General features: G+C 41.4%; 2 protein-coding genes and 1 pseudogene across 8 annotated transcripts in view; 1 reads left to right on the top strand and 2 right to left on the bottom strand.

The window, feature by feature from the left end:
- The window catches only part of YME1L1 (YME1 like 1 ATPase), a 58,630-nt gene extending 47,672 nt beyond the window's left edge, over positions 1–10,958 (bottom strand). Inside the window, exons 1-2 of one of the 2 annotated variants that reach the window (XM_036344801.1) lie at positions 10,791–10,958; positions 6,819–6,950 (exon numbers count right to left, since the gene is read on the bottom strand). In XM_036344801.1, the coding sequence (XP_036200694.1) occupies positions 6,819–6,950; positions 10,791–10,823 (165 nt within the window). In that variant the 5' untranslated portion in view covers positions 10,824–10,958. The remainder of the gene's footprint in view (positions 1–6,818; positions 6,951–10,790) is intronic. The other variant, XM_036344809.1, reaches the window with a different exon arrangement.
- On the bottom strand, positions 60–6,676 carry LOC118667952 (annotated as a pseudogene).
- An 889-nt stretch (positions 10,959–11,847) lies between the features above and the next one.
- Positions 11,848–14,843, top strand: part of MASTL (microtubule associated serine/threonine kinase like) — a 35,263-nt gene continuing 32,267 nt past the window's right edge. For 2 of the 6 annotated variants that reach the window (XM_036344753.1, XM_036344735.1), the window contains exon 1: positions 11,848–12,083. In XM_036344753.1, the coding sequence (XP_036200646.1) occupies positions 11,898–12,083 (186 nt within the window). In that variant the 5' untranslated portion in view covers positions 11,848–11,897. The remainder of the gene's footprint in view (positions 12,084–14,843) is intronic. The other 4 variants (XM_036344725.1, XM_036344745.1, XM_036344762.1 and 1 more) reach the window with 4 other exon arrangements.

Here is a 14,843-nt window from a genome sequence, read left to right as displayed (position 1 = left end):
ACAAGATCGGGCACCCTCTTGTCTGGATTGGGCCTGTGGGGACTGGGCCAAAACTGGCTATCCCACATCCCCCGAGGGGTCCTGGATTGCAAGAGGGCACAGGCCAGGCTGAGGGGCCCCACCAATGTATGAATCAGTGCACCGGACCTCTAGTTTGATAAATAAAGTGTATGCTCTGCTACCACAGGATATCTCACTCCTCTGGCCTTATTGCTAAGATCCTTCTTTGAACTGACAGGTTCTGTAGTTAACCATATCTATCTTCTAATGAGGAAAACTAAACAAAGTAAAAAATATGTGAAAACTATGCAATATACCTATCTAAAATAGTTCTAACGTAACAAATAAATAGGACTTATTTTTTTTGCCCATGTGAGATGACTGAGACACTAAAGACAACAATTATAAGCCCCAGACAGTTAGAACATCAAGTAAGAGAGAAAAAAGAAACAGAACAAATGACAACTTTTTATAATATAGCTTTAGATTGATGTCCAGGAGTTTATCAGTTATTAGCTTTGTAAGAAGTCATTCATATTCTTAGAATCCATTTCCTTGTTAATAAAATGACTATGAAATATGTCCTGCCTATTTCATGAGATAGTACAGGTCAAAGGAAGAGATCATGCTGTGTTCATCTACCTATCTTATCCCACACATAGTAAGATAAAGGCATCATGACGCAATTTTTTTTCATTTTCACATTTACTCTTTATTATGTGGTATGTAATGCAAGTATGTACTATGCTAAAATACTTATATTTCCAAAGTACATTTTACATGGTACAGCCCATAGCCTCTGCAGAAGCATTATTAGTAACATGTGTCTTTATACTTTACAATCCATTGTTGGTTGCTGTGAAAAGTTTAACAGATGAAGAAAAAATAAAACAAAGCCAAATAGGAATACACTTTTCTAAATATACACATATACAGCTTACAATGGACTACAATAAAAACAAGTCAAATAGCATTTGATGTAGTATCTATAAAATGCAGACTGTAAAAATAGTCAAAGGAACATGAAATATATTTTAACTTTAAAAATGCCTTAGAAAAAAGTCTTAACAACCAAGAATCTGATATGGTGAATCTGAAGAATATTACATAGAAAAGAATCTAGAAAAAGGCTTAGGTGTTAAATGTTTATTTCCTCTTGCTCAGAAAATGAGGAGTATAAAATTTCTCAGTGTGACTTGTGCAGCCCTTCATAGGCAGTGCCCATCTTGGCCCAGCCAGATTTCTTAAGTCTACAAACAAAGCGTGAGCTGAACATCATCCATGCCTGCTGAAAATGGCTTCTGACTCCCTCTTTTTCCTAGGACAAGTTTTTTTCTGGGTTTTTGTTTGGTTTGATTTTTAAAACTGTTTCTACAAAGAGGGCATAAGAGATTTAAAAAACACACACAAAACTTTCTAAGAACATTATTTTAGAAAACCACCACAAATAGAGCCGGTGAAGCTCTTCTCTTTCACCTCTTTTACTGTGGTTCATTGTTTTGTAGTATATGTTTTGCGGTTGTTGGTTTTTGTTGTGGATTTTTTTTGTTTTTGTTTTTGTTTTGGTGTATGTGTGGGGGGGACTTTTACCTCAAAGGAATTGCTGAAAATTCATTACTTATTTTTATCCCTAACATTCAGCACCTCATCCAGAAATAAGGGCCCAAGATCAAGCTTCACGGAGAGGCAGAAACTTGCCAGATCAGAGGGGGACTCCTCTGGTTCAGTCTTTTCCTTGCCAAGCTTGCACAAGGGTGGAATGGTCAAACATGTCCTTGGCACGGGCACTGTTCTGAAAGGTTAGAGGAGTAGCTCTCCCTACCCTAACTGCACTGCCACGCGGACCCACTGGAACCACATGAGACATCTCCCTGGTGGACTGTCCCATTCTCCAACAGACTGCTTTTCTCCTGAGCCTTTTCCTCCATGACAGTCTCACAGTTAAGCCTGGGCAGCTTTGTTGGCCCAAAGGTCTCCTGTTTGGAATCAAATGTCACTAGTGACAATAAGGACAACATGAGTGCTTGTGACCCACCATGGTTAAGAGGGAGATGGCATTTTAGAGCACAGGGGAGGGCATTTCTGGTTCTGCTGGCCCAGAAGGACTCATTATGCCCAGGGAACTCATTCTGGTATAATTCCTCTGGGTTTCCAGGTAAAAAGGTCACAGGTTCCTTGAAGTAAGAAAATGTCTCCAAAGACGTCATGCTGGCCCTCTGCCAATGTGAATAGTGTGGCAAAAGTCTCCAAGGGGATGACTAACATGTCAGGAGACAAAATGTTCTTCAGCCCCGGCCTGTGTAGTTCAGTGGTTAGAGTGTCAGCCTGCACACTGGAGGATCTAAATTCCCAGTCGAGGGCATATACCTGGGTTGCAGGTTCAATCCCTTCCCAGGTCTATCAGTGAGTGTGGAAAGAAACTAACTGATGTCTCTCTTTCACATCAATGTTTTTCTCTCTCACTCCCACTCCTTCCCTTTTCCACTCTCTCTAAAAAAAATTAATCAATGGAAAAAATATTCTTGAGGGTTAATTAAGGGTCTTGGCATTTTGAGAATGTCTCTTTTGCAAAAGGGAAAAAGGGACACTTTCTTCACAGAGGTTATATGTTTTCAACAATCCCTTCTATAGGACCTGTCTCACCACTTGTGTCAGGTACCTTCAGAAGTGGCTATGAAAGGAGACAGAGGTCAAAAAGACCTCCCTAAAGTTTCAGCAAAGCGGGGCTTTCTGAAGAGCCAGTTACAACATCCAATCCCTTTCACAACATGGAGAAATCAGCAGCACCTGAGGATCTCAGCTGCCACCCCAGCTGCTGCCTGGAGGCTCGTATACAGTCCCTCCCTGCTAGTGCAGACCCAGCCTCACAGCCCAAGGCTGCTGACCTCCAGGCACCTCTGCCGCTGGGGACAGCCTGCTGGAGAGAAGGTGCGAGCAAAAATATTTCAAAGTGTCTTTTAAACTGTTAAAAACTATCTCTTTCTGAACAAAGCCACAGTGGCAGGGGCCGAGGCAGAGGTGGTAGGGGAGAGCAGTTAGTGGGATCAGGCCGTCAGGGGAGAGCAGTTAGGAGAATCCAGCCAGGAGGGGAGAGCAGTTATGGGGATCAGGCCAGCAGGGGAGAGCAGTTAGGGGTGATCAGGCAGGCAGGGGTCCCGGATTAGAGAGGGTGCAGGCTGGGCTGAGAGAACCCCCCTACCCCCATGCACAAATTTTGTGCACCGGGACTCTAGTACAATATAAAGTACATTATCATAACGGAAACAAAAGACTACAGTATTCAACAGCTTTTTTTCAAACATATTTTTATTGATTTCAGAGAGGAAGAGAGAGGGAAAGAGAGAGAGAAACATCAATGATGAGAGAGAATCATTGACTGGCTGCCTCCTGCATGCCCCCTACTGGGGACTGAGCCCAAAATCCGGGCATGTGCCCTTGACGGGAATTGAACCCAGGACCCTTCAGTCCACAGGCCAACACTCTATCCACTGAGCCAAACTAGCTAGAGCAAGAGCTACTTTTCAAAAGTTATCTTGTAAAATGGGAAGCCCAAAAGTCTATTTATAATGCATAGACTTCAAAAGGCAAACAAAGATTCTTAATGAAGACAGAAAATTATTCCCCTTACTCAGAGTGTCATCAGGTCTTAGAAACATAAGAGAAACAGAGTACATATAAACATGGCAATTTTCATGCAACATGTTAACTGCCACTAAAGAGATGACTTCTAAAAATGGTGAGAGAGCCCTAACTGGTTTGGCTCAGTGGATAGAGTGTCAGCCTGCGACTGAAGGGTCCCGGGTTCGATTCTGGTCAATGGCATGTGCCTTGGTTGCGGGCACATCCCCAGTAGCGGGTGTGCGGGAGGCAGCTGATTGATGTTTCTCTCTCATCGATGTTTCTAACTCTCTATCCCTCTCCCTTCTTCTCTATAAAAAATCAATAAAATCTATTTTTAAGAAAAAGTGGTGAGAGAACACAGAACACAGAGCAACTAATTTTCTAAAGTCAGAGGAGGCTTCACTGAGGTAACACCTAATTTGAAAAACGATGGGGAAGGAAAACTTGGAGAAGGGGGCAAACAAATAGTCATCAAAGGGCTTGGGATGTCTGAAATGTAGTAAAAAGTTTAGTGATGAAAGGACTATAGAACAGAAAGGTGGGCTATGGCCAAACTGTGAAAAGCTTTGTTTGAATTTAATTCTGTAGGTAATATGATTAGTTTTGTTTTACAGGAAGAAAACAGAAAATAAAGATGATAAACTGGCTGATGGAACAAGAGAAAAAATTATATGAGCCTAATTTAAGCCCTTAGAAGGATGGAAAAATAAATCATAGACAAAAGACATTTGAAGAAACCAGTAGAGAGCATAAGGATTGAGAGGATTTCTGGATGAAAGCCCCCCAAAATGTACTTCCTTACTGACCTAGCAATTTCACTTAATGAGTCAAAGATTTAGCAACCTGGATAGTAAAATGGTGTTGTTTATAGCAACAAAAATTTAGAAACAATATCCAACAACAGGACATCATACGATGAAGACTTTGAAGACATTAAAAAATTGGAAAATGTATGACATAACAAGTTCATAGGACTATTAACACCTTTCGTACCACACAGAAATCTCTAAGACATACACCAGGGACCGCACGTTTTTGGGCAAACTGCACGTTATTTAAATCATAATAACTACAGATCATAATGCACTTTAGGTGTTGTTTTTCAATAATTATAACATTTTTATTTACAAAAACAATTAAACAATTAAAGTTCCTAGTACTTTTTTAACGTATGGTACTGCATAAAACATTTTCTAAAAGCACCAGGAACTTGAAAATGAAGACTATTCGAATGACCAAAATACAATGTAACTGCAATGCTTTATGGGTTCGTGCAATTATATAGTTTTTCGTAGATTGACCTGCACTTTCCACCAATGAGAACGCTTCATTCGATGTGGACAAGACAGTGTGTTGACAGCTAAGGTCCATAACAGATGGCGTGTGAAAAAAACGAGAAAACTCGTGAGCGGTCCTTAACAGATGACGCGCGAAACACAAGAAAGCTCGTGAGCGGTATGAAAGGTGTTAAATGAAGAAAGCAAAATCCGGACTATTAAATGAAGAAAGCAGAATCCAAATCAGCACTGCAATGTTATTCAATTATCTATATTTATAAAAGGCTAAGCGACCCGCCAACTTGGCCGGTAAGTATGAAGTGCAATGACCACCAGAGGGCAGACATTCAATGCAGGAGATGCCCAGCTATAGCAACTCTCACATTCTGGGGCACCCTTCGAGCCAGCCAGGAAGGGACTGCGGGAGGTTGATGCCAGGGCATGTCCAGCCCGCCTCGCCAGTCCCGCCCTGTCAGCCACCTTCTAATCAATTTCCTTTCAATGTGCAACGAATCCGTGCACCGAGCCACTAGTAAAATATAAAAGTGCTAGAGGCCTGGTGCACAGATTCGTGCACCAGTAGGGTCCCTCGGCCTGGCCTGTACCCTCTTGGAATCCGGGACCTCTTGGGGGATGTCGGATAGCTGGTTTCGATCCAATCCGGACAGGAAGGAGCCCAATCCCTGCAGGCCTGATCCAGACAGGAGGGAGCCCGATCCTATGCATTGAGCATCTGTCCCCTGGTGGTCAGTGGGTGTCATAACAACCGGTTGACCGGTCATTTGGTTTCTTAGGCTTTTATATATATACAGATAAAAGGGAAAAAAAAGAGCTGGTTTGGCTAAGTGGATAGAGCATAGGCCTATGGACTCAAGGGTCCCAGGTTCGATTCTGGTCAAGGGCACCAAAAAAAAAAAAAAAGAGGCATGAAATATAAACACAAAATGTATGCATTATATCTGAGGAATAATAGGTTCATAGGTGAATTTCATTTCTCCCATATACATATTTTCCAAAATTTCTAAAATGAATATAATTTTACTGCATGTAGCATATCTAAAACACATAGTATTTTCCTTAGGAAAGCTCTCTTGACCTATAATTTGGAAGAAGGGTGTCAGGATGTAGAAAAACAATGGAATGCCTACAGAAAGAGGCAACAGGAATTGGGCAAACAGTATAAAAGGAAAACATAAAGATGATGCAAACAAAGTTTCAAATAATTAAAATTTTATCTTAAGACTGACCTAACAACTTCCTTCAACTCTTCCTCAACTGTCCTTTGCCATAGGCCCTGATATCAGAACTAAGTACATAATCTATTTATTGGTTAAAGTGGCTTTTAAAACTTACCTAAAGATTATAATGTTTTCTATTTAAAAAATGTATTCTGAACTATAATAAGCACCTCTCTTATTAATGAGCTTCATAAACCCAAGGGTTCCCAGGGTAGGAATTCCCTATATCCTAGGCAACACTGATTTTATAATTCTCTAAAATACTGAAAGTACAGTTTCATAGCTTATACATTTCACTTGCAGGTACCTACATTTTAGTTGTTCAATTACACTATTCTATCCTCCGTGAGACTTGGCAGGTAAATATGGTCGGTTAACTATGGGTGCACTGCTACTACTGGAACAACACAACAGAAAATCTGCATAGTATCACACAAGTAGTAACCTAGAAGTGAATACCAAGTTTATTTCCATATAAAATTTTATAAAAATGAAATAAAGTAACTTTTCTAACTGTACAATAAAGCCATGATTAGACATCTTTAATCACAAAGGAGATTAAAGATTAAGCTGATGACAAAAATCACTTTACAAATGTCTAAACATAGAAAAATGCTTCAAACATGTTTACAATGTACTAAATCAAAATGCTTTCTCACACAACCAAGGTAAAAACCATTACCTCATTGCTGGGAGCCTCATGCTCAGGAATCACATCTCGATGCTGGTTTTGAGAAACTGATGCACTGACAGAAGATGATGTGCTTTTTGGAGAATGGAAGGCATTGATGAGATGACTCAAAGGAACTGTAACCTAGAAAATGATGTAAGTTGATATTTAGCAATGTACCACCACAAAATGAAATATTTCAAAGCATATATCCAAAATTTGATACTTCTCAACTTCTCCCCTACACCTTCCTGTTCTAAGTCACCATCACGTATATGTAGATTTTTATAATAACCTCCTAACTGCTGCTCTCCCTGTGTGTGCTCTAGCAAAACTAAAGTCAGATCCATCACTCCTGTTCAAAACCCTCCAATGGCTTCTCTTTTCACTAAAATAAAAGCCAAAGTCATAAATACTATGATACACACAGCCCTCCTTGGGTCTTTACTACCTCTCTGAATTTATTCACTACTATGCTCCCCCCACCCCCCTTCATTCTCTCTGCTCCAGCCCCACTGGGCTCCTTGCTATTCCCGAAACACACCTGGCAGGTTCTCACTTCAAGGTCTGCACATTATTTATTCCCTCTTGTCAGTTAGTAACATAGCCTGCCCTTATACACTCTTGAGTTCTTAACTCAAAAGTTCATCTACGGATCCTGAGTGTACCACTCTCCTGCACTGTGAATCTCTGCATTGAATGTCACTGTAAAGTATTCAGAGCTCAAACTCCAGGCCAAACCAGAGGCTAGGAGGCTATGGTTTTGAGCTCCCACTTTCTAATCACTAGGTCTTACTGATGACCAGCCCAGCCCTGATGCTATCTAGTACATAAGCTATTTATTGGTTAAAGAGGCTTCAGAAAATCTGAAGTCACTTTATTGACAGAAATCACCTTATTCACTTTATTAGCATATATCACTTTATTAGCATAAATCCAGGAGTGATCCAAAAGGACTTCTTATAAATAATTACACTCCTATGGCTCACAAAATTCAAAAGATTTTTTTGCCCTGGCTAGGTAGCTCAGTTGGTTAACCATCATCCAGATACACCAAGATTGCGGATTCAATCCCAGGTCATACAGGGCACATAAAAGAATCAACAAGTGAATGCATAAATAAGTGGTATGACAAAATCGATGTATCTCTCTCTCTCTAAAATCAATAAGTAAAAATTCAAGAATAAAAGAAAGGAATTCCAAGGGATTTAGAAACTCTGCTAAAAATGGGGAACACAAACGAAATCTTTATTCTTTATTATACAACACTAAAATATAAATTCCATGTGGCAAGGGATTTTTTTTCCTTATATTGCCTTATTTTTCTCTATTTTATTTATATAATATAAAATGTTTCATAAATTACATTTTTTTCTTTATTTTATTCATAACTTACATATTTTATTTTTATGTTATTCAATACCACAGCTCAGTGCAGCAACAACGCACAAAGTAGATGATAGATAAATATTTGTTGAGTAAATAAATTAAATAGGTTCTGCCTATGCCAGGTTTTGTACTATGTGCTTTACTTATATTATCACTTAATCTTCATTTAACAGCCATAAATTTGTTACTATTACACTTCCTATTTAATTAAAACAGCAAGAATTTAGATAGGTTCAGTGGCATGTTCAAAGTCACACAGCTAGTAAGTACAGGAGCAAGAATTCTAACCCAGACCGTCTGAATACAGGTTCCAAGTAAAGACTTTTCATTTCAGTTATTGATACAAAAATAAATGTATTATGTTAATTGAAACAGGCTGTAAAACTATCTGTAAATCTGTTCTTAACTATGCCAACACATACTTGTGTAGAGATTTAAAAAATATAGAAGAATTTATTTTAAAAAGTGATCTCTTTGAATAGGAGATTTTACAGGTCATCTTGATTTCATTGTTTATATTTTTCTTTTCAGCATTTTTGGCAATGAGCTGTATTATTTTTAGAGCCAGAGTGAAACAGAAAGTTCTTTTAAAACTAGGGGAATAGCCCTGGCTGATGTGACTCCCATGGTTAGAGTGCCAGCCCAAGCACCAAAGGGTTGTGGGTGGGCCTGAAAGTTGGGTGGGGCTAGGTAAATAGTGTTATCCAGACTGATGGAGACTCAAATATGGTACCCATCTGCCAGCTGGGGGATGGGGGGGGGGGGGGGGCGGGCAGGTGAGGGCTCAGCCAAAGAACAATATGCCAGAGTGTTCTACAAAAAATGTAAATCTGATCATGTTACTCCCTGCTTAAAAGCATTCAATGGTTTTCAACACAAATGAAATCTAAAGTCCCTTATTGTAACTCCCTATATGGTCTGTTCCAAGACTTCTCCCCAACCTCATTTCTGTCATTGGGCCTCTTAATCACCACACTCTAGCAGACACAGTGTTCTTATTTTTGTTTCTTCCGGCTGCTAAGCTCTTTCCCATACTGGGACCTCCAGATGTCCTTCCATCCTTCTGAGATACCATTCATTCTTTTTTTTTAACATATATATACATATATGTTTTTATTGATTTTAGAGTGAGAGGAAGGGAGAGGGCTAGACAGAGGGAAACACCTATCAGCTGCCTCCTGTACTCCCCCTAGTGGAGATGAAGCGGGAAACCCAGGCATGTGTCCTGACCAGGAATCCAACCTGAGACCACCTCTGGGTGCATGCTCAACCAACTGAGCCGCACCAGCCAGGGCTCCCTTCATTCATTCTTCACTTGACTGACTTCTACTCATCTACTTCACATCAGCATCAAGATTCCACATTTGCTTTCTTTACCTGGCACATTATTGACACCCAGTAAATAATCACTTCTATTTTCTATTATCCAGCAAAACAAACAACAAAAAAACCCAAGGGTGTTTGAGCTACACAATTATATGTTTTTCTGTCTTTTTAAATATTTTTTATTGATTTCTGAGAGAGAAGAAGGGAGAGAGAGAGAGAGAGAGAGAGAGAGAGAGAGAGAGAGAAACACCCTGTGAGAGAGAAACGTGATTATAGTGGTACACACTCCAAGCGGGATCGACCAGCAACTCGGGTATGTGCCCTGACCAGGAACCAAACCATAACCTTTCAGTTCACTGGATGACACAACACAGGGCATAATTATGTTTAAACCAAGAAACTAAAGAGCATTCAAAAAAATACTTTAACATCTGAATATTTTCAAAACCCATTTGCAAAATTTTAAGAACTCTGAAGGAAAAAAAAAAAAACCTTCAATATGACACAGAGAAAAGACCATGTGAAAAACATGTGAAGATACATGGCCAACAAGTCAAGGGGAAAATGTTACCATCAAAAGAGATTTTTAAATGAACCCAGAACAAAACTTTGCGACAAGTGTTTAGTGCTTACGAGGAGATAATTGAAAACTCTTGGAATCATTTTTCTCTGCCCCATCTTTTGCTTTAAGAAAAGATGGGGAGGAAGCGGAATCAAAACGTTAACTGCAGGCAGTCAATAACTTGAAAATATCTGACATTTCTGGTCCAATAAAAAAGAAAGAGCTTTCGTGGCAGATCATCCAAATTATTACAGCACGTTTCGGTTCAATTCCATTTAAGGGGAAAGAGAATAGGGGATCGGAGGCAGGAAAATGGGAAGCAACTATTTACTTGCTTCCTTCACATCGATGGCAAAGAGGACTCCTGTCCTCCCCTATGGCGTCGATGGCAAGGAGGTCCCCCCACCCAACCTCTACGCCCGAATGTCCGGCACTAAACAATGCCTGATGGATTCCCCAACAAAAATTCCACGCAGTCAACTCGACAAGCCAAGATCCCCATCACGCTTATGTCACGGCCCTGCTTCACCGTCAGCCCTTGACTCTGAGCGGTGCCCCGGATCCATTCTCGCCCCCAGAACTCATGTTGGTCTAATCGATTCCCTCCAACGATCCCTTAGGTAGGAGAAACTGCTTCCAAGAAAAGCAAATGGCAAACAGACGCGGGCGGAGGGGGACTGGGGGACGGGCTGGATGCCGGGACTCACCTGGGGCTGCACCGTGCTCGACAGGGAAAACATCGCCTTCGGGCCCTCAGCGACCTCAGCCGCCGGCTGAAACTGCCCGTCTGTCCACGCAAGGAAGGGGCGCAGCCCTTTTTCTCCCTCCCCTTACCCACACTCTCCCAAAGAACGGAAAATGGCCTCCCCTCCCTACAGCTGCGGCACCGATCTTCTGCCCCGGAAGCAAAGCTCTAACGCAACAGTACTTCCGGGGCAGGGCAGCCCTCGGCCTCCCAGTGGCGTCTCTGCGGGTGCTGCTGGCCCCCGAAAGCAGTTGATGATCATGCGGAATAGTACATTGGCTAACCGCGAAAGCTTCCTTGGCTGTATTTTCCTGTTTCTGAGGGACCGGCATGCATCCCGTTAAACCTTTCTGCAGCTTCCTTATGCAATGCATTGTGTCCCGACTGGAACAGAATGAGCTGTAAGGTCTTTTGTTACAAGTTTTTTTTATGTCTTCACAACAAGTAGAAAATTCTGACTCATGATCCTAATCTGTTTCAATCAGGCACGTTACATCCGGTTAAAATGTCAGATTATACCACCCGATTCCTGCTCTTCCAGTTTCTCGACGTCTACGATTTCACTAGCTACCATTTTCCAGAACAAACCCAACCGGTTTACATTTCAGGGGGGAGCAGGGGGAGCGGGGGAAGGTCGCGAAGGAGTTTTTTTTTTAAATGCAGGAAGTCGGGATCCCAACAGCCTCCTCTGAAGGTCGAGAGTTAACTCTTCAAACCCCGCGGTTCCGCTTCAGGGACCCGCTGTCCCTTCTCGTGTTTGCAGCACCGCCTCCCCACCCCCTCTTATTACAAATAAATTGGGCAGTGGCCACTGCCCTGGAGTCGCGTGTGGTTGGTTGGAGAAATTCCCAGCGTCCCCGCCCTCACGCCCATTGGATCCTGCGGCGTCTACAAAGGGGAAATGACTGAGATGGGGCTGCGCGGGGCTGGACTAGGCGAGCGCGGCGTCGTCGTGACGTCACGGCTGCGGCGGCGTGGGCGGGGCCTTACTTTGAACCCAGTTGGCGGGAGCGGCGGCTGGGACCGGGGCTCTGGCGCGGCTGCAGGCTTCAGTCTGGGCTGGCCCGCAATGGAGTCCACCGCGGGGAGCGAGAAGGAGAGCGGGAGAGGCGCAGCCACAGGGAAATGCGTGGATAGGATCTCGGTGCCAAGACCTCCCTCCATCGAGGAGTTCACCATAGTGAAGCCCATTAGCCGGGGCGCCTTTGGGAAGGTGTATCTGGGACAGAAAGGCGGCAAGTTGTATGCAGTCAAGGTAAGAAGCTCTTATTTCTGCCCCCTGGATGAGGCAGGCCCCGGGGCCGCTGCAGCAACTAGATTGGGTGGCCCGGTTTGCTGACGCCTGCTCGGACCGCGGTGGGCTGACTTCTCAGCAGGGTGACATCAGCCCAGGGCAAGTTGGTTGTCTCAACTCTGCCCCACCCTTCTCTTCACGCCGCGATTGCTTAGGAGACACCAGAACTTCTGAATCCTTTATACCAGCGGTTCTCAACCTGTGGGTCGAGACCCCTTTGGGGGTCGAACGACCTTTTCACAGGGGTCGCCTAAGACCATCGGAAAACACATATATAATTACATATTGCTTTTGTGATTGATCACTATGCTTTAATTATGTTCAACTTGTAACAATGAAAATACATCCTGCATATCAGATATTTACATTATGATTCATAACAGTAGCAAAATTACAGTTATGAAATAGCAACGAAAATAATGTTATGGTTGGGGGGTCACCACAACATGAGGAACTGTATTAAAGGGTCGCAGCATTAGGAAGGTTGAGAACCACTGCTTTATATTGATTTGGCCTTTACAGGGATTAAGTTTGAAACTTTAAATGTGAAAGTTATTTTCCAAATTATGTCTTAATTCTATCCGTTCGACATAGATTAATGTCTGACCTGCTATATAGCGAGAAGATCTCATTAAACAACCTCATTTTTTTTACCATCAAACCTTCCATTTTAAGTCTAGAATGTATTTTTATTTAAAGACTAAACTGAAATATGTCCTAAATCAGCCTTTTATCCTTGCAGCGGTATGTAGCATTCCAAAAGCATTCAAGAGCTTTCAATGTGTTTGAAGTTGTTCTGCTCATTCTTGCTTATCCAGTCTCATAGTTTCAGATGACTCACATTTCAGCAGTCAGTGTCCATGATAAAGGGAAGGGGAGAGCCATCTGACCAGCAGGAGAAAGTTTCAACTTTCTATTGGACATTGCTATATAAATGTCTAGCAGGCATCTCCCTGTTCTACTGGCCTAACTTTGACCACTCCTCTCCACTAACTGCCTGAATTCTGTCTGAACCTCCTGTATTCCCTCTCCATTTAATACCAACCACCACCATTATCCCTGTCATAACCTTGTGTCATTTAACTTTCCTCTATTTCAACTGTGTAGCCTATCTTCTCAAGAAATCTTGTCAATTTTGTCTAACATTCTTATTACCCCTTCCATTCCAATTCCCAAGTCTGCCCTTCATTTTGTCTTCCTCCTTTAATTCATTCTCTTTCTTTATTCCTTCCTTCTTAAAGTAGAGTTTGGCTTTTAAGTAAATTAAAGATTGGGTAACCATCACCACAGTGAAATTTTAGAACATTTCTATCACCCCAAAAAGCTCTCTGCGGCCCATCTGCAGTGCCTCCCCCTTCTACCCTCCTCCCAGGTAACCGACAACCTACTTTCTATCTTATAGGTTTGTCTTTTCTAGACATTGCATATAAGTAGAATCATACAATATACGGTCTTTGGTTTCTGTTCACTTGAAATGATATTTTTGAGTTTCAACAGGCCTTCATTTCCATACTAGTCTACTAGAATAGCTCCCTAACTTGAAAAACTTTTTTTTTTTCATCCATTCCTTAGTCCGTGGCACACAAGCTAAAGTCTGCATTCCTTAGAAAAGCATTCATTTGAAAGAAAGAAAGAAAGAAAGAAAGAAAGAAAGAAAGAAAGAAGAAAGAAAAGAAAAAACATTTCTGCTTCATTCTGACTCTAAACTTCCACCTGTATCTTCCACACATCCTGTGTTCTAGCCACTCCAGACAATTGACTAGTCCCTGAATTTTGCATTTTGTCTTCCTTCTGAGCTTATCTTTATTCTGGTCCCTCCTTAAGTGCTCTTCTTCTACCCTTCTCTGCTCTTCGCCACCTATGTTGTTTATGTATTAAGGTTTATCTTAGCCTCCCCTTCATACCTTCCCTGCCCTTTTAGATCCATCCCATTAAAATGAACTCTTCCTTGCTTCCTATGTTCCCAAGATGCTTTGCTTTTCCTTCTACTGTACTTTCTAAACAGTCATTATCCATTGTTGAAATGAAAACCAATGAAACAAATTCATTTTTCAGTATTTATTGAGCATCTCTTCATTTGTAAGATCTGGGCTACAGTGGTGATCAAAACAAACCTGCATTCATGGAATTTCCATTCTAATGGAATGATAGGTTACAAACTAGCTTTGTCAGTTTTCCATAGTTTTCTTATGGTAAGGATCTAAGGTTGGAATTGACAGTGTACTCATGATTTTATTAAATACCTCATCTTCTTTTCCTTGCGATAGTCCTGAAATTTGATCTCAATGTTACTATTTAGTTAGGGCTCTGCATTTAATGTAGATTATAGTTTTGTCTCTCTACTGGTTACCTTGAGACTTGAAAAAAGTAGTGTTTGGTGTGTCTTTTTTGTAAGGCAGCATTTGAGACTAAGTTTCAGTAGTTCTAACCATGTATTAAGATTTTATTTTCTAGGCAAACTTCCTACATTCTTTCTCTTTCTGATTCTATTTCCATCCATCAAAGAATCAGAAAGTGAAAAATATATACAGTGTGTCCCCCCCCAAGAAAAATATACACACATTTTTGAATAATTATAAAGGCAGTGTTTATGAAGATACATTTCATTTTCAAAATTGAGCTCTTAGCTGTTAAAGTGTGTATACATTTTTTTGCGGGGGACACCCTGTAATAAGTTACTCTTTCTCTGTGCCTAGGTTCTGGTTATCTGGGAGCTATTAG

Source organism: Myotis myotis, unplaced genomic scaffold (genome assembly GCF_014108235.1).
Source record: "Myotis myotis isolate mMyoMyo1 unplaced genomic scaffold, mMyoMyo1.p scaffold_m19_p_1, whole genome shotgun sequence".
Taxonomy (NCBI): Eukaryota; Metazoa; Chordata; class Mammalia; order Chiroptera; family Vespertilionidae; genus Myotis; species Myotis myotis.
This window is presented reverse-complemented; position numbering and strand designations above follow the sequence as displayed.